The 25512-nt window shown below is 42.7% G+C and overlaps 1 protein-coding gene across 1 annotated transcript in view; it reads right to left on the minus strand.

The window, feature by feature from the left end:
- The window catches only part of LOC126470159 (potassium voltage-gated channel subfamily H member 2), a 670689-nt gene that overhangs the window by 157380 nt on the left and 487797 nt on the right, over nt 1-25512 (minus strand). Inside the window, exons 9-10 of the mRNA XM_050097782.1 lie at nt 23378-23520; nt 2472-2665 (exon numbers count right to left, since the gene is read on the minus strand). Coding sequence (XP_049953739.1) covers nt 2472-2665; nt 23378-23520 — 337 coding nt within the window. The remainder of the gene's footprint in view (nt 1-2471; nt 2666-23377; nt 23521-25512) is intronic.

Genomic DNA, 25512 nt, shown 5'->3' on the forward strand with positions numbered 1-25512 from the left:
CAGAACTGAGTTGTACTAAAAGCAAGCTTAGATGTGAACAGTAAAGTGGGCACTACTATTGTCAATAGAAAATACCTTTAGCTAAAGCAAGTTGTTTGTTTTCACACGAGACACACTCCACATACCATCTGAGATGTAGAAAGTTGGCTATCACCAATCTGTTATGTCCCCTCCCCCATTAATTAACTTTGTTTCCAAAATTAATTTGTTTATTAAAATAGACATTTGATTAATGTTTAGTAGACATATGAAAACTTTAAGTTCATAGCCAGGCAACGCTCAATGTAACTATTACCTCAATCATTCAGTCAATTATTCTGAAGCTACTGGTATAATTAGTTTGACTGGAGAGCATATTAATTAGAGAGTATCATTAATTGGAAATATTCATACAGTATGGCTCTGCACATTTTGTATGAGTTCATACACATTTTTCAATATAATGACTTGTGCCATTCAATAGTACAATACACATTTTATCTTTCCTGAAATTAATTATCTTCTATGTTAATTGAATTTAAAGTTCCAAGAGGTAAATTTCATTGTAAATTCTGTTACAATTACTGTCAGATTTCAAACTCTGACTACATAATTTTGTTACTTTAATTTTTCTGTGCAAAATACATACTTCATTTATTAATTACTGCACTAAATAATAACTTCATGTAATTCACTCTAATTTGCAATATATCACTCACTCATGTAAACAAAGGGATTCACATTGCAGAAGACAACTAATATCGATGTTATTTTTTTTAAATTTGCAACTAGCAGTATTTTCTGTAATCCAAAAGTCTACTGTCATGTTGAACAATCAGACTTCTGCTGGTTATTCATGCCTTTCTTGCACATTGATTCAATTGCATAACTCACAGTCTTCTTCAGGTGCTGTCTGCACCTATAAGAAAGATGCCAAAAACTAGCAATAACCTGATTGTTCAACAAGACAATGCCTCACTGGCAAAGCCTGAAGAATTACAAAATTCTATTGTTTCTTATAGTTCATAAAAACAGTTATATCCAACCTGGCTATTTTTAAAGCAGTATGTAGCTTTCATATGCAGATAAATGAAGTCCATATTTTCACTGTTGTGCACATTTTTCATTGCAATACAGATACAGAGCTAAATGGGGCAAGAACCCAAGCAAAATTCAATAACTCTGTAATGAGCCACTGGAGACCATGGGTCTCTTATACTAAAATACTCTGAAGGTATTCCTGAAAAACCTCTGAAAATTTTTCAGTTGCTCACTAACAAAGTGAGCAAAATCAAGCATCTGATCTCATTGTGCACCTACTTTGGGATTTATCAATATAAGACTCAACCAGATAGCCAAAATACTTTACTTCTGGGGGAGGTGTAAGTAAGCAACTGGCGACTTCTATAAGAAATGCAGAATGCCAAAGAATAAACACACCCACAACCTGAACACCAAGACACAGAGCCACAATAACACTAGGTGGCTATACATGCTGGTGAGGTACACTCATCTCTCCAGCACCCTAAAGTTGAATTTTTGCTACAGATAAACTGTAGCAAAGAACTGTAACACACATCACCCATATTAACTGAAGTTACAGTTGATGAATTCCCATGAAGACATATTTTAGGCAAGTTAATAATGAACAAAAAGAAGCCCTTTTCCATCCAAGGAAACATGTGTCAGAATCTTTTGAATCAATAAAATGGCCTTAACCTTTCTCGGCAAAGGGCTACTAGCTTTCATCCACAGAAATGATTGCTGTATTTTTTCTGGCCTAAAGCAGTGGATGACATTTTATCCATGGTACCAGATCGGTGTACAAAATGCATTTGACTATTTTTAAGATAATCTAAAAATGGCTTGATATATCATTTGCGGTTGCTAATTTGAAACACACTTTCATTCAGTATCCTTGAAAGAAGAACAACAACATTTGAATCCAGCTGAAAATTTCCTATTTATTAGAAATGAAGAAGGAAACACTTAATACACCTCTATGAAGTTTCAACAGCTTTACACTGATGCTAAACTAAGATAGACATAAAATTTTATGATTGAACAGTGGTCCATTTTATTAATTTGATCAAAATATCCACATGACTAATTTCAAAATAAAATATATTGGCAGAGAAAGTTGACAATTTACTTACATTACTTAGCAGTGTGTAACTACATTACAAAAACTAAGTTGCACTTATATCCATATCATCTTTAAGTCAAGCCTAGCACTTCACCCTGCCCTCTTACTTTCATTTAGTCATTTTGTTGGACTGTTAACACTTTTCACACTTTTCACTGTGGATGGGCATAATCATTGTTCTGGAACTACTACTGTTCAGTACTCACATGTATTTAGTTCCTACATAAAATTCAAGATAATATTTCATAAAGATTGTGACTACAATATTTTATAAATTAAGCAGCAAAATAAAAACATTTTTGTATGTTAAAAGATCATAGGAAACCTGATACAAAAATTTACTTACATCTCTCATATTAAATGTAATTTCAAGATTGTTAGAAAATGAGTTATAAAACTCAGGATATAACTCTAGTACGTCTAAAAGGTCATCACGGTGAATTTTATGCAGATCGCAATAGGTAAGGGCTCGCACATTACATGATGACTTGCCCAGTGTTGGATGAATACATGGATTTTCCCCAAAAATATCATCCTTTCCTGTAAAAAGAAAAAAACACTTTTCACTATCTCAAGTAATTTGGCCATTACTCAGTAATCTTAATCATATTTTATAATAGCAAAAATGTTTATAGAGGAAGTTCAATATTATAAGTCACTTCACATAATGTTTTACATTATATATTTGAACAGCTATGTATTTCCAGAATGAATTTTCACTCTGCAGTGAAATGTGCACTGATACGAAACTTTCTGGCACATTGCAACTTTGTGCCAGACTGGGTCTCAAACAGGGACATTTGTGTTTTTACATATGTGTTTTTGAAGTAATGTGCACACACTTGAAAGCCACACACATTAGCAGTATGTTGTCATCTGTGAGAGTGTGCTGCACAAGAGCAGTACTGTGAACATCTGATTGGGCCTGCCACAGGCGAATGCCTGTTTAAACCCCGGCGAACTACACTTGTGCTCAGTAATCATCTTATTATTGCTTGCATAAATTTGCCTTATCTTATTGTGTTCAGTGTATGTTATGGTGATTGGCACACAAGCCAAAGTCTAACAAAGTTGTACTAACATTCTTGGTAGTGTTGTGTGTCCAAATTACAATACAAGTGAAGACAAGTATGAGATCATTCTCCGCACTGTTTTCAGTCTCTGGTGGGTCCTCCACTGCATCTACAATGTCTGATGTGCTACTGATGAGATTTTATGCCAGCTGGTTAGTCAGCAAAGGGTTCTTACTGTGGTGTTGCAGCATTTCAATCAACAGCAGGAGCTGTTCGCTAGAGCTGAACACAATCAAACCTAGGTATTGCAAATGTTTGCCGCTGTTTTGGCCAGTTCAGGTCCCTCTCAGTCTTGCTACCCCAGTCATTTACCCCCCTATTTCTGGCTTACGAAGAGTCTGTCGACGAATGGGAAGCCAACAAAAAATGATTGTGGCAGCATTTTCATGTGTTTGGTTTGACTGATGTCACCTTATGGTATGCTTTCTTTTTGTCTTGGTTGTTGCCTCAACTGTATCAACTCCTTTGCCAACTGGCCCCTCTGTAGGACCCATCTTCACTGTTTTTTGATAACATATGCAACCTTCTTTTGAAATACTACTGTATATGGATGTACCTCATTGCCGTTCGAGTTGAGTTCTAATTATGTTTTAAGAAACCCGAAAATTCCTATAATACTTGAGCAGCTGAACTTCATGGTTTAAGCCATCATTGTCACTTTGTTACTGACATACATAAAGAGTCATATGCCGACAAAATAGTTCATGATGCAATCATGATGATCAATTTGGACGTTCATGACCAGGTCCTTCAGTGTGAAAAACCCTCCCTCTCCGATGTTCTGACTATTGCACAATCATTTGAGGTTTCAAGAGCTGTGGTTAGTCAAATTGAATTGTGGTGCAACATTGCAGAAGTTCAACCCACTTCCCCCTGTATTTTTTGGACTGTTCACGGTCCAGGTGGCAGTGATCTGAAAATGAGCAAAATATCACAGCAGCCAGCCCATCTCACTGCAGCAGCCACAGCTGCAGCAGCACAGCAAACCCAGCAATGAACAAAAATGCAAGTGCTCCTTGCTTCCCTCTTGTCTGTCATGTTTTGTCACTCATGATAACCAGATTATCCAAAGCGGTGGGCCGTTTGCTGCTAGTGCAACAAAATGGGCCACATTGCTCCTGTTTGTAATGCAAAATTCCAGCAGCCTATTGCAGGGACTGACATGAATGCCAACAGTGTATTGGCAATCTATATTGCATCCAATAAAACTTTTATTGAAGTCAAGGTTTATCAGAAGGTTTTGCATACACAAGTCGACACTGGTGTTGCTGTGTTATTACTAAACTTGCAAACATACATGGACTTGGGTTCTCCTCCTTCAGTGCCAGTATCATGTACATTAGTCAGTCACAATAAACAAAGCATTCTCATACTAGGTAGTTTCTAGACCCCAATCAAATATAAATCTGTGGTTCATCAACTGACTGTTCTGGTGGTGAACAATGCAAGCACTGAGAATTTGTTTGGTGTGGATGCCATTAACATTTTTGGGTTTATTATTTCTGATGAAATTAATCTCATCTCTGATCAAGTGTCTTGTACACAACTTGACTCTTTATTCTCTGAACTTTACCCCCTGTTTTCTGGGGATTTGGGTTGTGCCAATAATTTCAAATCGCACATCATCATCAAACCTTCAGTCAGAGCTCGTTTCTTTCGGGCTCACCCAGTACCGATGGCGCTCTGTGATCAATTCAAGGGTAGGAGATCAACTACCTCATAGCCTCCAGGGCTGTCCAACCAATCCCTTCCAGCAAATGGGCTACTCCCTCAGCCACCGTCAAGAAGCTGTTAGGAATTTTACGCCTTTGTGACAATTTAAAAGTTTCTGTCAAACATCATTCTATCACTGACACATATCCCTTCCCTTTCCATGACAAACGTTTGGCTAAGCTGGCTGGTGGTTAGTATTTTTCTAAGATCAACCTCTCTGAAGCATATTTGCAGCTTCCTGTAGATGTTGACTTTCAATGGCTCTTGGTCATTAACATGCATTTTGGGCTGTATCAATACTTGTGGTTACCATTTGGCATGGACAGCACCCCAGCAATTTTGCAAGAGTCTCTTCAACAACTCATGAGGTCTTTGGCTGGCTGTGCCAACTACCTTGATGATATTGTGGTCTCCAGCTCCTCCACTGCTGAACATCTCAAAATCTTACAGACACTCTTTATGGTGTTACAGGCCACTGGGTTAAAATGCAATTGAGAAAATTGCCACTTCTTTCAGCATTCTATTGTTTATCTTGGGTACATGGTCTGTAGTGCCAGTGTAAAACCTTTTTGTCAGAATGTCTCTGTCATTGTTGCTCATTTGTGTCCTGCGTTGGGCAAGGAGCTCCATTTCTTTTTTTTTTTTTAAATATATATATGTAAGTTTGCTTATCATCATCAGTTCTGCCAAGGACAGTGTCAGTTACACAACTGTTACATGTCTTGCTTCATAAGGGGACATCTTTCTGCTGGTCACAGGCATGTGTAACAGCGTTTTCCAAATTCAGGTTTATGTTACAATCTGCACATTGCCTCATAACCTACCAACTGGGTCAACATTTAGTGTTAGCAAACAGATGCAACCCAGCATGTGCTGGAGGCGCCATTAGCTTATAAATATCCTGATGGTTCCCAGTGGCTTATTGAAAACATGTCTAAGATGCTCAATTTGGCTCAGACTAGATACTCACAAATAGAGAAAGAAGCCCTCGCCATTGTTTATGCCTTAAAGGAGATTCATCTTTTCCTGTATGGTGTAAAATTCCATCTCATCATGGATCACAATCCATTATTTTCGCTGTTTAACCCCTCAGCATCCCTACCAGACAAAGCAGTGCATTGCCTTCAATGATTGGTACTGTTCCCTATCAGTACAACTACAAGATTCATGTCTGTCCTACGGCTAAACATGTGAATGCCGACACGCTCTCCCATCTTACAACCAGTCAGGACCCAGTATTTGATTGGTTGGAGTTATTCTGTTTCCACATTGATGAATGTGCTCAACAAACCGTTGATTGTTGTCCAATCACTAGTGCTCATATCACTTAGGCTACTGCTACCAATCGGATTTTACGGAAAGTACAATATAACTGGCCAGAAGGGTCTCCCTCACAAGCATCTGACCCCTCTGTAACTACTATGTGCTTTGGCATCATTTCTCTGTTGTTGATGGTGTTCTACTTCTAGGTACAGACTATCCAGCTCCTGGCCTAGTGGATCTCTCGACTCTCCATTTGGAGATCCTGCAATTGCTTCATGCTGATCACTGGGATGGGGATATGATGCTCCAAGGCATTAGCCTATTGTCATGTTTTTTGGCCTGCTTTGGACAGTGGCATCATTTGTTTGGTTACAACATGTTCTCAATGCAGCAAGATGTTTTTGTGGATGCAACCTTCACAGGTCTGGGACTGCCTCCACATTGATTTTGCCAGCCCTTTCCTTAATGAATACTGTCTAATAGTAATTGATGGTTCCCATATGTTGTACATTTCCTGTCAAGTTTGGCACCTGCCACTGTGACAGCTCTGTAAAAACTTTTTTACATCGAAGTACTTCTGGCAACATTGCTCGCTGATAACTGCCCTCAGCTTGTGTTGCAGGAGTTTGCCTCCTTCTGCAACACCTGCAGGCTTTGCCACATTTTCGCCCTGCCCTTCCACCCACAGTCCAACAGTAAGGCTGAGAGGTTAGTTAGAACATTCAAAATGCAACTGAAAAAGTACATGACTCGGCCCCTGCCGGCGGTGCCTTAGATCAATTTCTGTCTCCCTATCAGTTCATGCCATTGGACAACAACAGCCCCACCATACTGCTCCACAGGTGTCAACCCCAGATGCTCCAGCATCTCCTGCAGCCTGGCCAGGGATGTCAAACTGTGCATCCATTGTCCCGTTTCAGCTGGGGTGGCTGTCTAGAGATGTGGGTTTGGTTGCCACGCCAAATGGATTCCCACCATCATATCCTGATGCTGCGGCCACTATCTCTGCAACATCTGTACAGAGGAAGGCCTCTGTGCAAGTCATTATGACCAGTTGTGCCTACAAGTGGACGACAGGACAACCTTCTCTGGGACGCCGATGTAGCCACACAAGTCTCCGTTGCTTGATGGATCACCTGATGTGGCTGGGTCCCTCCCATGACATACAAGGGGTCCCCCATCACCAGTGGACAAACTTGGCACAGCTTCTCCAATACCGATACCTGAACCGATGCAGCTGTTGTCCACACCAGAGCTGTCTCCTCCACCTCAGGCACCAACAGAGGGAGCACCAGCACAACCAGACCCTGGACCTGTCATGGACATGGACCTCACACTGACGTCACCCATCCTACTATATGGATTGACATGAGAAGGCAGACTTCAACACCCATGGAGGAAGATGCCATGGACATCTTGTGAATTCAAGCTGTTCCTCAAATGAAGAGGAATGCAGTAATAAGTTCATACTTGAAAGCCACATGCATTAGAAGTGTGCTGTTGCCCATGAGAGTGTGCCATGAAAGAGCAATATTGTGAACTTCCAATAGAGCCTGCCATGGGCAAGTACCTATTTAAACCCTGCTGGATACAGTTGTGCTCAATTATCATGTTGCTACTACTTGTATACATTTGCCTTATTATGTTCACTGTATGTTATGATGATTGGCATCCAAGCCACAGTCTAATAAATTTATAACAACAACTTGGGTGTGTTGAGTGTCCCAATTACAACAATTAGTTTATTCAGTAATGTAATGGCATAAAACATATATTTTAACAAAACTGTGTGTCTTTTATCACTGTCATAGTTATTGGAGGCTTTTCTCATATCTGTGGACTGCAGTGTGCATGTTGATTGAATGGTAATCATCAAAGAAGATTGAAAGGAAATATAACAGACAAACCTACACATAACTATGACATATTAAGGTGGTTCTGACATGGCAAATGGCTGCCTCCCATTTTTGCAGTACATGTGAAGTTCCACAGTTGTGCCTGAGAGTACATTGATTACTGGTTCACATTATTTTCACAGTCATGGTTGTTTTGCCAGTTTCCTGTTTTAACAATCACATCCTAGTAGATTGTTACTGATGATATAATTTTGAAATTTCACAACAGTCTGTTTATAAAATGATTCTGTCACAGTAATTTTTTTAACAAATCACTGATAAAAATGTGTGTGAGAGACTGGCCATGTCTGCAGTCTCATGAATTGAAAGCTACATAAAACAAACTTCAGAAACTTCAAAGTCAACTCTAAAAAACTATCATTGTCATAATAATTTGTTTCCAGTGACACTTGATACATATATGCTACCATTTTATGCAAATCTGAATCTGTTTATATTATTTTATAAATAACAATAAAAATATGACAGCAATAAAGTGAAGTTACTTTAAAACTCTCAGATGTTTACAAAATACAGGCTAAGGTTAGTTAAGTGTGGGAATTCAGGTATATAATCTATCTGGAATGACAATGACTGGTGATGGCAGAAATTTATGTTGTGGACTCCATAAGACCACAGAGGTATCAGCAGTTATGCTGACCCTTGTGTACAGATATGTAGCATCATAGTGGAAAACATCAGAAGTAAAATTAATACATTGCCCCATTTGTTGAAAATTCAATGATAAATGATGTAAATGATAATCAGTAGTAGTAGTAGTAGTAGGTATCACCATTTACTTTCAGCCCCTTAGTAATGGTGTATTTAAAACTTTTTTTTAACAATGACAAAATGTTTTTCCAAATTTTTGTACTGCAGCTCAGCTACTCTCTGTGCGCATAGCTGAATGTATATTTATTTATAACATTTGAAGAATGCACATACGAAAGCAGTGTTTTATTTTAATTTGTAATTATTTTAGCTACAGAACCTGGAAGATGACCTCAATAACTGTTAAAGAATGTGTTGGTTTTGGTCACTATTACAGTAAAAATATGCTATGCCCCAGCAGAATACATCATGAGAACTAATTGATTGATGGAAGATAGGTCAAGGTTGAAGTAGACACAGAATAAATCAACAAATGATATAAAAAAACTGTAAGAAATCAACAAAAATAACCATTTTTTGAAAATATAATGTAACTGGTAGAATAAAGAATCTACTCCCCTAGCAGCCACAGCAGGAGAACACACATGAGCCAATGACTCCTTCTTCTAGCAGAAGGGTTGAAGGAGAACAAAGAAGAATGAAGGAAAAGGACTGTTGAGGTTTACAAAAGGTACAGTTTGGAAAAGTTTCCAAGAACCTGGGAGACTCACTGGGTGGGATGAACAGTTGTTTGGGACTGCCCTGGACGAGATTTGAAAACTTGAGAACTTGAAGCTGGAAGATAGGATAACATGCAAGACAGAGATTACTGCCAAAACATCATGCACAAGTTAATAACAGTGAAAAGTTAAGTATATCGTATGTGATAGAGGTGGGAGAGGGCAGTGAAAAAAAGACAGAAACTGAAAAATTTAGGAAACTAAAAGGGAGTGAAGAAAGGAATAGTTACTGTGAAGAAATGCTGAGACTATAGAAATTAATGTAAATTAAAGCCAGGTGGATGGTGAGAAAAAGACAGGTTGTAACACCATTCCAATGTGTGGAGGTCTGAGAAACTGGTGTCTGGGGGAAGAATCCAGATGGCATGCGTGGTGAAACAGGCACTGAGGTCATGACTGTCATGTTGTAGAGCATTCTCTGCATCACGATCTTGTGTGTTGCCAGTATACCCCCTCTGCCTATGCCCATTCATCCTAACTGATAACTTGGTGGTGGTCATGCCAATGTAAGAGATCAAACAGTGTTTACATAATAGCTGGCATATGACGTGTCATTTCAAAGGTGGCTCTCGCTTTGATAGTATATGTTTTGCCAGTTAAAGGGCTGGTATAGATGGTAGTAAGAGGATTCATAGGGCAAGTCTTACAGTAGGGATGGTCACAAGAGTAGGATTGGTTGGTTGGTTTAATAGAGTGGGGGAGGGACCAAACTGATGGATCATTTGTCACTCATTCCAATTAAAATAATTCCACAATGTCGGGAGTAAAATAACTGAGACATACAAAACACAGCTGGAAGAATCACAAAAGAGCAAAAAACACTAAAATGGACAAAATTGGACAAGAAAACCACAGAGACATGCAAGAAATATGTAGAAGAGACCAAAACAAGACAGCAGATTACCATGGCTGGCTGACCATGGGAAAAAAAAGGAGAAGCCAGCCATTCAGCAACACACTAAAATCTCCACCCTAAAAGCACTAGGGTGGAGGACACAGAGGGACAAAGGACATGCACTAAAACTTAGATCAAATAATAAAACCCACCCTCATGAGTAAGATGTAAAACTAAAGCTCCTGTTGAGGCATTGTCACCCAACACTGAAGGTAAGGTGCTGGGAAGGTTAAAAGTCTGCTGCAGAACAGCTAAAAGTGGGCAGGACAGCAAGAGGTGGACGACCATCATTTGTGAGTCACAGTGACACCGAGGTGGGTCACTGTGACAGAGGAGGTAACCGTGTATTAGCCACGTATGGCCAATGCAGAGCTGGCAGAGGACAACTGATTCCCTGCGAGAAGACCACATGGAAAACTTCGACACATTCATAGCCTTCTTAAAGACATGCAGTTTTTTGTACATACTGTTATGCCATATCATGTCCGAAAGCCAAAAAAAAACTGTGGCGTAAGACAGAACGCAGGTCGGTTTCGGAGATGGCCATCTCCAGAAGCGGTTTCTGCATAGCCTGATGGCGAGCCTGTTCATTGCCTGGGATTCTGACGTGTTCTGGGGTCCACAAAAACACCACTGAATGATGGGACCATTCCAGATCATAGATGGACACCTGAATGGATGCTACCAAAGGATGGTGAGGGTAGCACTGGTCAATAATTTGTAGGTTGCTCAAGGAGTCAGTACACAGGAGAAATGACTCACCAGGGCACGAGCAGATGTGCTCAAGAGCACAAGATATGGCCGCCAGTGCTGCAGTGAGAAAACTGCAGTCATCTGGCAAGGAGTGCTGTTCAATATGTCCATGAACATACACAAAGCCGATGTGAACATCAGCCATCGAGCCGTCAGTGTAAACCACTTCATGGTTCCAGTACGTGTCCAGAATTGAGAGGAAGTGATAGCGGAGAACTGCAAGGTTACTGGAGTCCTTAGGGCCATGCAAAAGGTCCAGTAGACTCTGCGGCCTAGGTGTACACCATTGAGTTGTATGTGAATGAACCTAGAGGAGAAGTGGTAACGGCAAGGACTCCAATTTAGACAGAAGTGACTGGATGTGAACCAAAATCATAAGCCACTGGGCCACTGATGCGGGAGATGAACTGCCGTAGTTGGGAAAAGGAGATGGTAATTCGGATATGCAGGAGAACTATGAATGTGATCAATGTAACTGGCAAGCAGTTGTGCACGCCTAGCCTTCAATGGAGGTACTCTGGCCTGCACCAGGACAATGGTCACCTGACCTGTTCAAAAAGCTCCCGATGCTAGGCGAATGCCACAGTGGTGCACTGGGTCAAGTAAACGCAATGATGAGGGCACTGCCAAACCATAAACCAGACTCCCATAGCCAAGGCGGGATTGAACAAGGGCTCTGTAGAGCTGCAGCAGCGTAGAGCTCTCTGCACCCCAGCTGGTGTTGCTCAGGCAAAAGAGGGCATTGAAGTGGTACCAGCACTTGCACTTAAGCTGACCAAGGTAAGGTAGCCAAGTCAATTGGGTGTCAAAAACCAGTCCTAAGAATAAATATGTCTCCACTACAGCGAGTGGATCATCATGAAGGTAAGGTTCTGGCTCTGGATGAATGGTGTGACACCGACAGAAATGCATGACACACAACTTTGCAGCTGAAAACTGAAAGCCGTGGGCTACAGCCCATGACTGCACTTTGTGAATGGCTAAGTGTAGGTGCCACTCAGTACACAGTACGAAATGCAGAAGTTATCGGCATACAGAGAAAGTGAGACGGATGGCCTTACAGCTGCTGCTAGGCCGTTAATGGTCACTAAAAATAGAGATACACTAAATATGGAGCCCTGTGGAATGCCATTCTCCTGAACATGGGGGGAACTATGGGAGGCACTGACTTGGACATGGAAAGTATGGAGCGACTGGAAGTTTTGGATAAAAATTGGGAGTGGGTCCCGGAGACCCCACTCATAAAATGTGGCATGGATATGATTTCACCAGGTAGTGTTGTATGCTTTATGTAAGTCAAAAAAGGTGGCAACCAGATGTTGGCATCTGGAAAAGGCTGTTCAGATGGTAGACTTGAGGGACACAAGATTATCAGTGGTAGAGCAACCCTGGCGAAAGCCACACTGACATGGAGCCGGTAGGTCACGTTACTCCAAGACCCAACCCAAACACTGACACACCATACATTCCAGCAGCTTACAAAGAAAGTTGATGAGGCTGATGGGCTGGTAGCTATCCACATCGAGTGGGTTTTGATTGGGTTTGAACACTGGAATGATGGTGCTCTCCCACCATTGCGATGGAAAGATGCCATCACACCAGATACGGTTGAAGGTGACAAGGTTAGTTGGTGTGGGGTATAAAGGGCGCAAACTACAGGGTCATCAGTCTCTTTTTCCTGTTGCAAACAATTCTCAAGATAAAACAACACCCAAAGTATGTTTGAGAAAGTAAAAGGGGGAAAGGAATGGGGAACCACACCTAAAAAGAAAACGAATGGAAGGAACAAAAAACGAGGAAAACATACACTGCAAGGAAAAGTAGAAGAAGGTATTAAAACCATAGGGTAGATGGTCTGAGCTGGCTGATCACAAGAATAAAAGAGGATGAGCCAGCCACTCTGCAACACATTAAAATGTCCAACCCAAAAAGGCAAGGCGAGAGGAACACATGTAGAGAAAAGATGAACACAAAGACAAACAAAGGCAAAGAAAGGGTGACAGAGTTAAAATGAAGGGAGGGTGGAGACCTCAGAGAGAAGGTCACATGCCCACCCTTAGATGGTATGATACACCCTCATGAATAACACCTAAAATTAAATCTGCTGCTGAGGTGTCGTTGCCCAACACCAAAGGTAGGATGCTGGGAAGGTTAAAAGTCCGCTTCAGAGCGGCTAAAATTTGGCAGTCCAGCAAGATGTGGATGACAGTTAGAAGGGAGCCACAGTAACACCAAGGTGGATCCTTGTGACAGAGGAGGTGACCATGTGTTAGCCATGTATGGCCAATGCAGAACTGGCAAGGGACAACAGATTCCCTGAGAGTGGCTGGCATGGATGACCGCTACACATTCGTCATCTCTTCGATAGCACAGAGTTTATTTGGTGTACTCAGGGTGTGCCATTCAGTATCCCAGATTGAAAAAACTTTGTGGCAAAAGACTGCTCACAAGTTGGTCTCCGGTAGGCCAATCTCCAGAGGTGGTTTACTGGTGGCCTGTTTGGTCAGATGGTAAGCAAGTTCATTGCCCAGTATCCTGACATGGCCTGGGGTCTAAATGAAGGTTGCTGGGTGTCCACTGGAGCAGAGGTCATAAAGAGACTCCTGGATTAACAGTACCAAAGGATGCCTATGGAAGCACTAGTCGAGAGCTTGCAGGCTGCTTAAGGAGTCACTACAAATGACAAAGGACTCACCAGAGCAGGAGCGGATATGATCAAGAGCATGATAGAGGGCAACCAACTCTGCAGTGGAAATGCTACAGCCATCCAGCAAGGAGTGTTGTTCAGTATGGCCAATGTGAGCATAAGCATAGCCATCAAGACTGTCAACCAGGGATTCATCAGCGTAGATTACTTCTGAGTCCTCAAACTGGCCAAGAAGAGAGATAAAATGCTGACAGAGGGCATCAGGTGGAACTGAGCCTTTGGGGCCTTGCAGTAGGTCCAGCTGAAGCTGTGGCCGAGGTATGGACCATGGAGGACTACAGAAGGGGGCCTGCAGGAAAGGTAGTAAGGGTAAGTGCCGAGTTCATGAAGAAGTGACCTGATTTGGATGGTGAAGGAAAGCCCGGTTCTAGGCCGCAATTGCAAGAGATGGACCGCCGTGATAATTTGGATGGCGAGGTGAACTATGTATGTGGGTGATATAATTTGGGAGCAATAGTTGCTGCCAGAGCCACAGTGGAGGAATGCCAGCTTCTCCAAGTAGGCTGTTCACAGGGCTAGATCGGAAGGCACCTGTCATGAGGCGAACTCCACAGCGGTGGATGGGGTCTAGTAGACTCAGTGTAGAGGGGGCTGCCAAACCATATACCACACTCCCATAATCAATTAGGGACTGTATGAGGGCTTGGTACAGCTGCAGCAGTGTTTGATGATCAGCACCCCAGTTGGTGTGGCTCAGGCATTGAATGGGATTAAGGTGCCACCAGCACTTGTCCTTAAGCTGACAAAGATGGGAAAGCCAACTTAAGCAGGTGTCAAAGACCAGTCCCAGAAAGTGGTAAGTCTCCACTACATCTAGTAGTTGGTCATCAAGGTAAAGTTCTGGATTGGGGTGGATGGTACAATGATGACAGAAGTTCATCATGCAAGTTTTGGTGGCTGAAAACTGAAAGCCATGAGTGAGGGACCATAACTGCACCTTCTGTATAGCTCCCTGCAGATGGCATTCAGCTGCCATAGTAGAAGAGGAGCAGAAGGAAATTAAAAAGTCATCATCATATAGGAGGGGAGACACTGATGATCCTACTGCTAATGCGAGACCATTGACGGCAATTGAAAAAAAAAGTGGGACACTCAGGACAGAGCCCTGCAGGCCCCCATTCCCTTGTATATAGGGTGCACTATGGGAAGCACCAATGCGAACTCTGAAAGTGCAATGTGACAAAACGTTCTGTATAAAAATCTGGAGTGGGCTCCAAAGACCCCACTCATGCAGAGTAACAAGGATGTGGTATTGCCAAGTGGTATCGTAGGCGTTCGTGAGATCGAAAAAGACGGCAATGAGGTATTGTCACTCATGTACTCTCCAATGGATAGATGGGAGAAGTCCAGGACTGCAAACCAAGAGATCAATGGCCGAATATGTGCCATGTGCCACACTGAAATATGTGGGGGCACCTGTACTTAGGAGGCAAAGGTGAAGGTGAGTTAGAAGGTCCTTCACATCTTTGCCATGGCCATTAACCTTGGCTCCACCCCACAAAGGGTTATGGACGTTAAAATCAGCCAGGAGGAGGAAAGGTGGGGGGAGTTGCGAAATGAGTGCAGCCAAAATGTGGGCTGGTGCTTCACCATCTGGAGGGAGGTAGACGTTAGACATGGTAATTTCCTGTGTTGTCCTCACCCTGAAAGCTCCAGCTTCTAAAGGTGTTTGAAGGGCCATGGGTTCACTATAGACAGAGGCAAGAATGAAAATACATACTCCACCTGACACTCTGTCACAGGCAGGACAGATTTTGTAGTACCCCCAGTACCTACGAAGGGCAGGGGTCTGCATTGCAGAAAACCAGGTCTCCTGTAGGACAATGCAAAGAGCATGTGTACTGCTTAAAAGTTGATGTAACTCAGCCAGGTGGGAGAAAAAACTGCCACAGTTCCACTGGCGAATGATGCTTTCTGTTGTCTGGGGTGGCATAGAATGACCAAGAAGGCAAATGAGGTCTCAGCATCACCTGCCGCCACTGATTGAGTGTTGGCCTCCATTACCATAGCATTTGAGGCATCAGCAAGAGCTAGATCCTCAGGGGATGCCAGAATCTCCACCTCATCCTCGGACGCAGAGCCATGGGGGAGTACTGGTGCAGGGGGCATTGGAGGCTACAGTTTCTTGGTGAACTTTTTCTTTGAAGTTTTCATCTCTCGCTGCTCCCTAGGGGCTTGCTGGGAGGGCTACTCAGAAGTAGCTTCAGGGACAGAGGAATACCATGAATCCCTTTGACCAATGTCCCTGGCATTTTGGGGGGTGATGCTCCCAAGGCAGAAGCTTTGGGAGCAACAGAAGACGACATGCCCACAGCCAACTGGACAGGAGGAGGGAGATGGGTGGCCCTGATGGCCCACTGGAGCAACCTTAGATGATGATGCAACGGCGCCATCGATGGCGACACCATCACAGCAGCAGCATAAGGAGATAGCATGGGAACAGGGCTTAGTCTTTTGTATTTGAGTTTAGCCTCACAATAAGATAGCATGTCCTGGGTCTTGTACTCCATAATTTTGTGCTCCTTTTGGAGTACTGGGCAGTCCCACAGTTCACACAGGTGGGAGGTGGTGCACATAGAGTATTTGGATGCAGAGAACGTCTACAGTTTCTACATGTGTTGCTGGAAGGGCACTGGGAGGACATTTGCCTGAATTTCCAGCAATGGAAGCACCGCATAGGGGAAGGGACATAGTGTTTGACGTCACATTGATACACCATCACCTTGACCTTTGCAGCTAATGAATCACCCTCAAAGGCGAAGATGAAGGCCCCAGTGGCAACTCTATTGTCTTTGGGTCCCCTGTAAATGTGCAAGAAGAAATGGACATGTAGTTTGTCTTCAGACTGTAACAGGAGGTCGTGATGAAAAATAGTTCCCTGGACCATATTGAGGCTTTTGTGGGGAGTAACTGAAAGAAGAATATCATCCAGCTTGTCACAGGTGTGTAATACCCAGGACTGGGTTGGGGGTGCTGTCTGAATCAAAATCGATGCATTGCACCTTTTGGACAGCGCTGTCACTTTCCCAAATGTATCCTCTAGGTGCTCAACAAAAGACAGAGGCTTCGTTTCCAGAAAGGCGTAGTGATCAGTTCTGCTGCAAGCTAAGTAACATGGCGAATAGGGATGCTGTCATTCTGAAGCCCTATGTTCTTCCCAAGGTGTTGCTAGGGAGGGGAACGATTTAGGGTGATACCTGTCAGTGTTGTGATCAACCTTTCCTTTCTTAGAGACTGCTGGGGCCATTTGACAGCAGAGGTGAAGGCTTCCCAGTCTGCTTTGTTTAAAGCCCATCTGGGTAGGTAACCATGGGCATGACGCCAGGGGATTGACAGAAAGATGGGGAAGTGGTCACTACCACACAAGTCATCGTGAGCTCTCCAGTGGACAGATGGGAGAAGGCCAGGACTGCAAACCGAAAGATCAATGGCTGAATATGTGCCATGTGCCATGTGCCACACTGAAATGTGAGGGAGCACCTGTATTTAAGAGGCAGAGGTCTAGTTGTGACAGTAAATTTTCAACCTCCCTACCTCGGCGAGTAAGCAGTAACCCACAAGGGGTTATATGCCCGTTAAAATCTTCCAAGAGTAGGAAAGGTTTAGGGAGTTGATGAATCAGTGCAGCCAATATGTTCAAGGGTACTGCACCATGTGGAGAAAGATATACATTGCAGACAGTTATTTCCTGTGTCATCCTTATTATGACAGCACAGTTTCAAGAGGGGGTTTGAAGGGGCACAGGTTCACTACATTCTGAGTTCAGGACATAGACATGAACTCCACCTGGCACTCTATTATAGCCACTATGATTCCTGTAATATCCTTTACAGCCCCGGAGAACAGGGGTCTGCATTGCCAGGAACCTGGTCTCTAGAAGAGCATAGCATTCCAAAGGATTGGAAAAGAGCATAGGTCATCCCCATTTTCAAGAAAGGAAGTCGAACAGCTGTGGAGAACTATATACCAATATCTCTAACGTCAATCAGTTGTAGAATTTTGGAACACATATTATGTTCAAGTATAATGACTTTTCTGGAGACTAGAAATCTACTCTGTAGGAATCAGCATGGATTTTGAAAAAGACAGTCGTGTGAAACCCAGATTGTGCTATTCGTCCACGAGACTCAGAGGGACATAGACACGGGTTCTCAGATAGATGCCATGTTTCTTGACTTCCGCAAGGTGTTCGATACAGTTCCCCACAGTCGTTTAATGAACAAAGTTAGAGCATATGGACTATCAGACCAATTGTGTGATTGGATTGAAGAGTTCCTAGATAACAGAACACAGCATTTCATTCTCAATGGAGCGAAGCCTTCCGAAGTAAGAGTGATTTCAGGTGTGCCGCCGGGGAATGTCATAGGACCGTTGCTATTCACAATATACATAAATGACCTTGTGGATAATATCGGAAAAAAAGTTCACTGAGGCTTTTTGCGGATGATGCTGTGGTATATCGAGAGATTGTAACAATGGAAAATTGTACTGAAATGCAGGAGGATCTGCAACGAATTGATGCATGGTGCAGGGAATGGTGATTGAACCTCAATGTAGACAAGTGTAATGTGCTGCGAATACATATAAAGAAAGACCCCTTATCATTTAGCTACCATATAGCAGGTCAGCAACTGGAAGCAGTTAATTCCATAAATTATCTGGGAGTAGGCATTAGGAGTGTTCTAAAATGGAATGATCATATAAAGTTGATCATCGGTAAAGCAGATGCCAGACTGAGATTCAGTGGAAGAATCCTAAGGAAATGCAATCTGAAAACAAAGGAAGTAGGTTACAGTACACTTGTTCACCCACTGCTTGAATACTGCTCACCAGTGTGGGATCCGTACCAGATAGGGTTGATAGAAGAGATAGACAAGATCCAACGGAGAGCAGCGCACTTCATTACAGGATCATTCAGTAATTACGAAAGTGTTATGGAGATGATAGATAAACTCCAGTGGAAGAGTCTGCAGGAGAGACACTCAGTAGCTTGGTACGGGCTTTTGTTGAAGTTTCGAGAACATACCTTCACCGAGGAGTCAAGCAATATATTGCTCCCTCCTATGTATATCTCGCGAAGAGACCATGAGGATAAAATCAGAGAGATTAGAGCCCACACAGAGGCATACCAAAAATCCTTCTTTCCACGAACAGTACGAGACTGGAATAGAAGGGAGAACCTATAGAGGTACTCAAGGTATCCTCTGCCACACACCGTCAGGTGGCATGTGGAGTATGGATGTAGATGTAGGTGCAGAAAGCAAGTTTAAAGCTTAACAGTTGCCGTACCTCAGCCAGGTGGTGGAAAACACAATTCCACTGGAGGATTGTGTGATCATAAGACTGGGAAAGCATGAAAGACCCAATGAGACAGTCTATGCCTCAGGGTCACCTGCTGCCACCAGATGAGTACCTGTGCAATTGACATCCCTCACTGCTCCTTAGGTTTGTTCGGCTGGGAGGGCTTCACTGATTCAGTGTCGTGGAGGTCCATGAAGCCCAATGATAGATATGGTTGCTTCAGCCACGGGCAGTTGTCAGCATTGCCACTGGTAGGAACCTAGGAAGGGAGTGACCCAAGAGATCCCTTCCTGGTGAGAGGAGCCAAATTAGACTTACGCTTCTCTGCCTGAGAAGTGGGGACTGGCACCCCTGATCTGATGGTTGGGGAGGGGGGGGGGGGGGAGGGGAAGGTGTGTTGCTATGAAGTAGGTTGTGCAGGAGAAACACAGAGGGAAGGGCCCCCACCTCCCCCCCCCCCCCCATTATCAAGGAGGCAGGTGGAGCCTGAGACCCCTGAGAGCCAACTGTATGCAGCGCAACAGAAGATGGTAGAACCATTGTTGTAGCGCCAGCAGAGGTTGACATCACATGCACAGGATGTAGCATCTCATATTTTCTCTTAGCCTCAGTGTAGGTTGGTCAGTCCAGGGTCTTGAGTTCCATTATTTCTCTTTCTTTCTGGAGAATCCTGCAGTCTGAGAAGCAAGGCAAATGATGCTCTCCACAGTTGACACAGATGGGAGACGGGGCACAGCGAATATTGGGATATGAAGGACGTCCACAATCCTGACAGGTGATGTTCGAAGTACAGCAGGATGATATATGGTCACACCACATCAACGGAGTGATATATATATATATATATACATATATGGCTTTATGTCACAGCAGTAAGACCATAACCTTGACTTTCTTGGGTAATGTGTCACCCTTGAAGGCCAAGATGAAGGCACCAGTGGCAACCTGATTATCCCTTGGACCCCAGTGGACATACCAGATGAAATGGACATCTCGTTGCCCTAAATTGGTGCGCAGCTCATCGTCAGACTGAAAAACAAGGTCCCTGTGAAATATGATACCATGGACCATATTTAAGCTCTTATGGAGTGTGATGGAAACAGAAACATCCCCCACCTTGTCACAGGCGAGTAGTGCCTGTGACTGGGCAGAAGATGCTCTTTTGATCAAGACTGACCCTGATCACATTTTGGACAAGCCCTCCACCTCCCCAAACTTGTCCTCTAAATGCTCCACAAAAACTGAGGTTTCACTGACAAGAAAGATTTGCCATCAACTCTTGTACAAATGAGGTACAAGATGAATAAGCTTAACTGCCATCCTTAGCCTGGCATTCCTCCCATGGTATGACCAGGGAGGGGGGGGAGGCTATGATTTGGAGTTGTATTTCTTAGCACAGAAGTTAGTCCTTGACCGCTTAGAGACTGCTGGTGTTTGACCACCAGCAAGAGATGACGTACTAAGCTTCATCTGCCCTGATGCCATCCACTCCGACTAGGGGCCCTCCCCATGGGTGCCACCCAGCTGCAGCAAAGGCCACCTGGCAGGATGGCCATTGCCGAGACTTCCTATGCCCAGGGTGACAGGCATCTACTCCTTGGCATACGTGGGGAGTTAATGGCACAGGCATCAGCAGAGCAATCCCTGTGTCGTCAGGGGGCTACAACCAAAAGGGTACATGGAGGCCCCACCACAATGGACTGGCTACGATGCTGGATAACAGGTGCAAATGAGCTAAGAAGTCCATTATTATCAACAGCAAAGAAAGTGATACTGCACAGAGGATAGAGGCAAACACAGCCAGGAGAGTGACCTCACCCAACAGCTGGAGAACAAGCGGAACTGCAGATCCACATTGACGAACGATTGAAGAGGTTTCAGCACTTGATGGACACTATGCACCATGTAAGGCACCCTTCCCCAGTTGGTTCGCTCTTAGGAAAATTTTTTAAAAAATTGAGGTGAAACCCTACAGGGGATCATCATACAAAGGCCAAAATGTGTGAGTCTCCTTTTAGTCTCCTCTTATGACAGGCAGGAATACTTCAGGCCAATTCTAGCCCCTGGACCCGCAGGGGGCACAGGAGTAAGAGCCATAGGGTATCGAGAAGGGTGCAGAAGGAGCATAGAGTCTGACAAGGATATTGTGGAGATTGAGAGAGTGACAGAAAGCTATTCTAGGTGTGGTGGGCGAAATGTCACATAGAATGGACCTCATTTCAGGGCATAATTTTAGGAAGCCATAGCTGATTAAAACATTCAATGTCAGGAGAATACTGAGTGACATGTGGTGTACACCTAAGTTGCTTTTTGGAGAGGTCAGCAGTACCAGGATTGAATGTGATGCACTGAGAAATCAGCTTTTGAATTAGGTTGGTGGGGTAATTCCATCCAGTGAAGGCTGAAGTGAGAATAGTGGTGTATTTCTGTAAACAGTCTGCATCTGAACAAATACATTTACCTTGAACACCAAGGCTGCAAGGGAGGAAACTTCTGATATGGAAAGTATGGCAACCATCAAAACGCAAGTACTATTGTTTGATTTAATTTGATGATGATTTTTTGGTTCACGGGCTGCTTAACAGCATGGTTATCAGCACCCATACAAATTCCCAATGTTTTCACTGTCCAGTCTCACCATTGTCTGGAATGATGATGAAATGATTAGACAATAGAAACACCCAGTCTCTGGATGGAGAAAATCCCCAACCCAGCCAAGAATTTAACCCAGGACTCCATGATCGAGAGACAGCAATGCTAGCCACTAGACTATGAGCTGCAGACACAGTTGTTTGTTAGGAAGTTTAATGTGAACAGAGGTGTACAGCTAACCTTTGATGAGGATGAGATCAATGTCAAGAAAAGTGGCATGGGTTCAGAATAGGACCATATGAAATTTAATTAGGACAATGTATTTAGAGATACCAAGAATTTTAGCAGGTCAGCCTCACTATGAGTCTATAAGGCAACGATGTCATCAATGTACATAAATCAAACCATGGACTGAAGGCTTATGGATCCTTGTTAAGTCCCCTCCAAGTGACCCATGAAAAGATTGATAATTTGGTGGTAGTCATGCCAATGTAAAAGGCCAAGCAGCATTCACGTAACAGCTGGTATGCAATATGTGTCTTTTCACAGGTGGCTCTCCCTTTGATAGTCTATGTTTTCCTTGGATCCTCATCAGACTCTATGCTCCTATGCTCCCTCTTCACCTAACTCCCTACCCTCTGGCTCCTACCCCTGTGATCATCCCCACTGTAAGACTTCTATTATGCACCCTCTTACTAACACCTATGCCAGCCCATAACTGGCAAAACATATATTATCAAAGGGAGAGCCATCTGTGAAATGAGACAAGCTGTGTATCAGCTGTTACATAAACACTGTCCAGCCTTTTACATTGGAATAACTACCACCAAGTTATCAGTTAAGATAAATGGGCATGGGAAAAGGGTGTATACTGGCAACACAAAGGATCCTGTTGCAGAACATGCTATACAACATGACAGTCCTGACCCTGATGCCTGTTTAATCACATGTACCAGATACAAGTTCCTCAGAACTCCACAGGTGGGAACCAGCACTACAACATCTCCTTGATTCTCAACACCCACCTGGCCTTAATTTACATCCACCCCTTTTCCTAAACCTCAGCAGTCATTTTTCTTCATCCCTCTTTCTTCCCCTTCAACTCTTCTATCAGAAGAAGTAGCCACAGGTGCCAAAAGTTTGCAAACTTTTTAACACATTTTATATATGTACTCGCCTGCTGGCACTTGGTGAGTGAATTTTTTATTTATCCAATTAACATTACATCTTTCCACTACATTGTATTTCCATTACATTATACCTTGTCACTATATAGTATTTGATGGAAATAGAAACAATGTTAATTCTAAATTATTCAGTGTTTCCACTATGCAATCTGAAACTTAAAAAAAAAAAAAAAAAAAAAAAACTTAAATTAATCTTTTCTCATGCACCTACTACAAAGCACTGAATTTTTAAAACATCAGCCATTACCGAATGTGCTCAATAAGATGTCAAAATATGATACACTGATAATTACCTAACAAGCTATACACAATATAGGGATTTCTTTGTAACATATCTTAGATTGCTTTCCAAAAAACAAAAAAATGTTGAACTTTTATTTTATGTTAAGGATGTATGTCTATTGGACAGATAAAAAAAAATCATACTTTATAAATTGCAAGGAATGTACAGAGGTTGAAATAAATAGCCATACAGTACTCACCCAAAATAGCCATTACAATATCATCCTTTAGTATTTCTATTGACCCTCTAGCAATGAAATATAGTGACGTCAAAACATCACCTTTATGTACAAGGGTATCCCCAGGAGGTGCATGAGTGGTCTTGAACTTCAAAGACAGAGCTCTGCAAAATGTATTTAAGGTATTATTAAATGCAGAAGTATCATAGAAAAAGAGAAAGCTGAAGTACAAATTAAGGAATGTAACATACAAACAAAACTCACAAAATCATATCCCTGCCACATAAATTGACTGTTTTGTTTCTGCAGTGTGGTATCGCATCAAAGGATTGTCACTGGATTAAATAGTACATATACCATGTTTACTAAGTATTTTTTTAAGAATTTTCTTCTTGTACTACTGCAGATGGGTCTGGATGCCAATGAAAGAATTGGACTACAACAAGAGGTTTAATATTCTACACATGAAATAATTTTGCAGTTGCAAATAAGGGCTACCATCAGCTATAGAATGGGATGATGACAATGAAAATTTGTGCCAGACTGGGACACAAACGCAGATTTCCTGCTTATTGCAAGCAGTCACCTTATCACCTGGCTACCCCTGCACAACCCATGGTGTGACCTGAACTTCCGTATGTCATCAACCATGGGTCTATGACCTGAACTCGTACATCCATTATGTATACTGCAGTACAGATCAGATGTTGTACTTGAAAGTCGCTTGCCCGGTATTGGTAGATAAATATGATATTACAGTGCCTGTGTTATTCTGATTATGATGCAAAGTTCCTTTGGACATGCATAATTGTCCAAAGGAAGAGGCACTGCAGCGACCACAGCCATTACGAATCACATCAAATGAATATAAATAATGGATGTACGAGTTCAGATCATAGACAAATGGTTGACAACATATGGACGTTTGGGCCTGGCCATGGGTTGTGCACAGATATCTAAATGGTAAGTGGAAAATCCAGGTTCAAGTCCTAGTATGGCACAAATTTTCATTGTCGCCATTCAGTTCTACAGCTGATGGTTGTCCTTATCCGCAGTTGCAAATTCATTTGATGTGTTTCGTAATGGCTGTGGTCATTGCAGTGCCTGTTCCTTTGGACATGCATGTATGTCCAAAGGAACTTTGCATCATAATCAACATAACATAGGCACTGCAATATCAAATTTGAATACTCTTGTCTACTGCTGTAAATACAATATCATATGCTATTTCCAGATCTATAGATCCTGTTGTTTTGGTAAACACTTAGGTTGTTTGTGATGGTTTGAGATTATAAATTCCTAGTGGTTGACAGCTCCTGGTTCTGGGTTTTATGTAAGCTCAACAGCTTTTCAATACTGATGGCAGTTGTGGAACATTTTTGTGCATACTTTTACACTTTATCTTTAGTATCTTAAATCCTATGAGTACATTTCTTGCAGGCTTTTATGAGAATTTAGGTGGTCTCTGCAACTATAATTCTCTTGAATAGGCTGAAAGTTACCAAACTTAAAGAACTCTTGATTTCATTCATTACACAGTCAGTTAATGTGGCATCTGCATCAAAAGTGTCATGTATCTCTGAATAAATTTACAGTAGTTTCCACACTTGTCATGCCACCAGAAAATATGCGTGGATTGCTGACTCAGATACAATGGTGATGAACAGTATCAATTATGGCATTTTAAAATCTTACTATTTAACCACACTATTTCATAAACTATAAAACATAGTTTTATAGTCATCAACAGACACAAAAATAAGAAAGAAAATTTTGCTAGCTTTCATAAAAAATCATTTTATGAGGTAGATTACTCACACAGACTGATGTGAGGGTTGTGTTGGGTGGGGTTGGTAGAGGGCAAAGGAGGTGGGAAGCAGGAGGAGGGGCTGGGGATGCATAGCCAGCACCTCAGAGGGAGGCAGCAGGTATGCAGGATAGAAAGGCAAGAGGGTAGGGTGGCAGCTGCACAGGCTAAGCATGCAACACATGGGCACTGGAGCCTGTGAGTTTGTGAGATTCAGCATGAAGATGATGTGGAGGCATGAATTGGGAATGTGTAACAGGATGCCGATGGAAGGGCACAAATCCAGGAACAGCTACTTGACACCTGTACTGTGGGATGGAGACAAGCTGACAGTGGGTCCATTATGCTC

This window comes from Schistocerca serialis, chromosome 3 (assembly GCF_023864345.2).
Source record: "Schistocerca serialis cubense isolate TAMUIC-IGC-003099 chromosome 3, iqSchSeri2.2, whole genome shotgun sequence".
NCBI lineage: Eukaryota > Metazoa > Arthropoda > Insecta > Orthoptera > Acrididae > Schistocerca > Schistocerca serialis.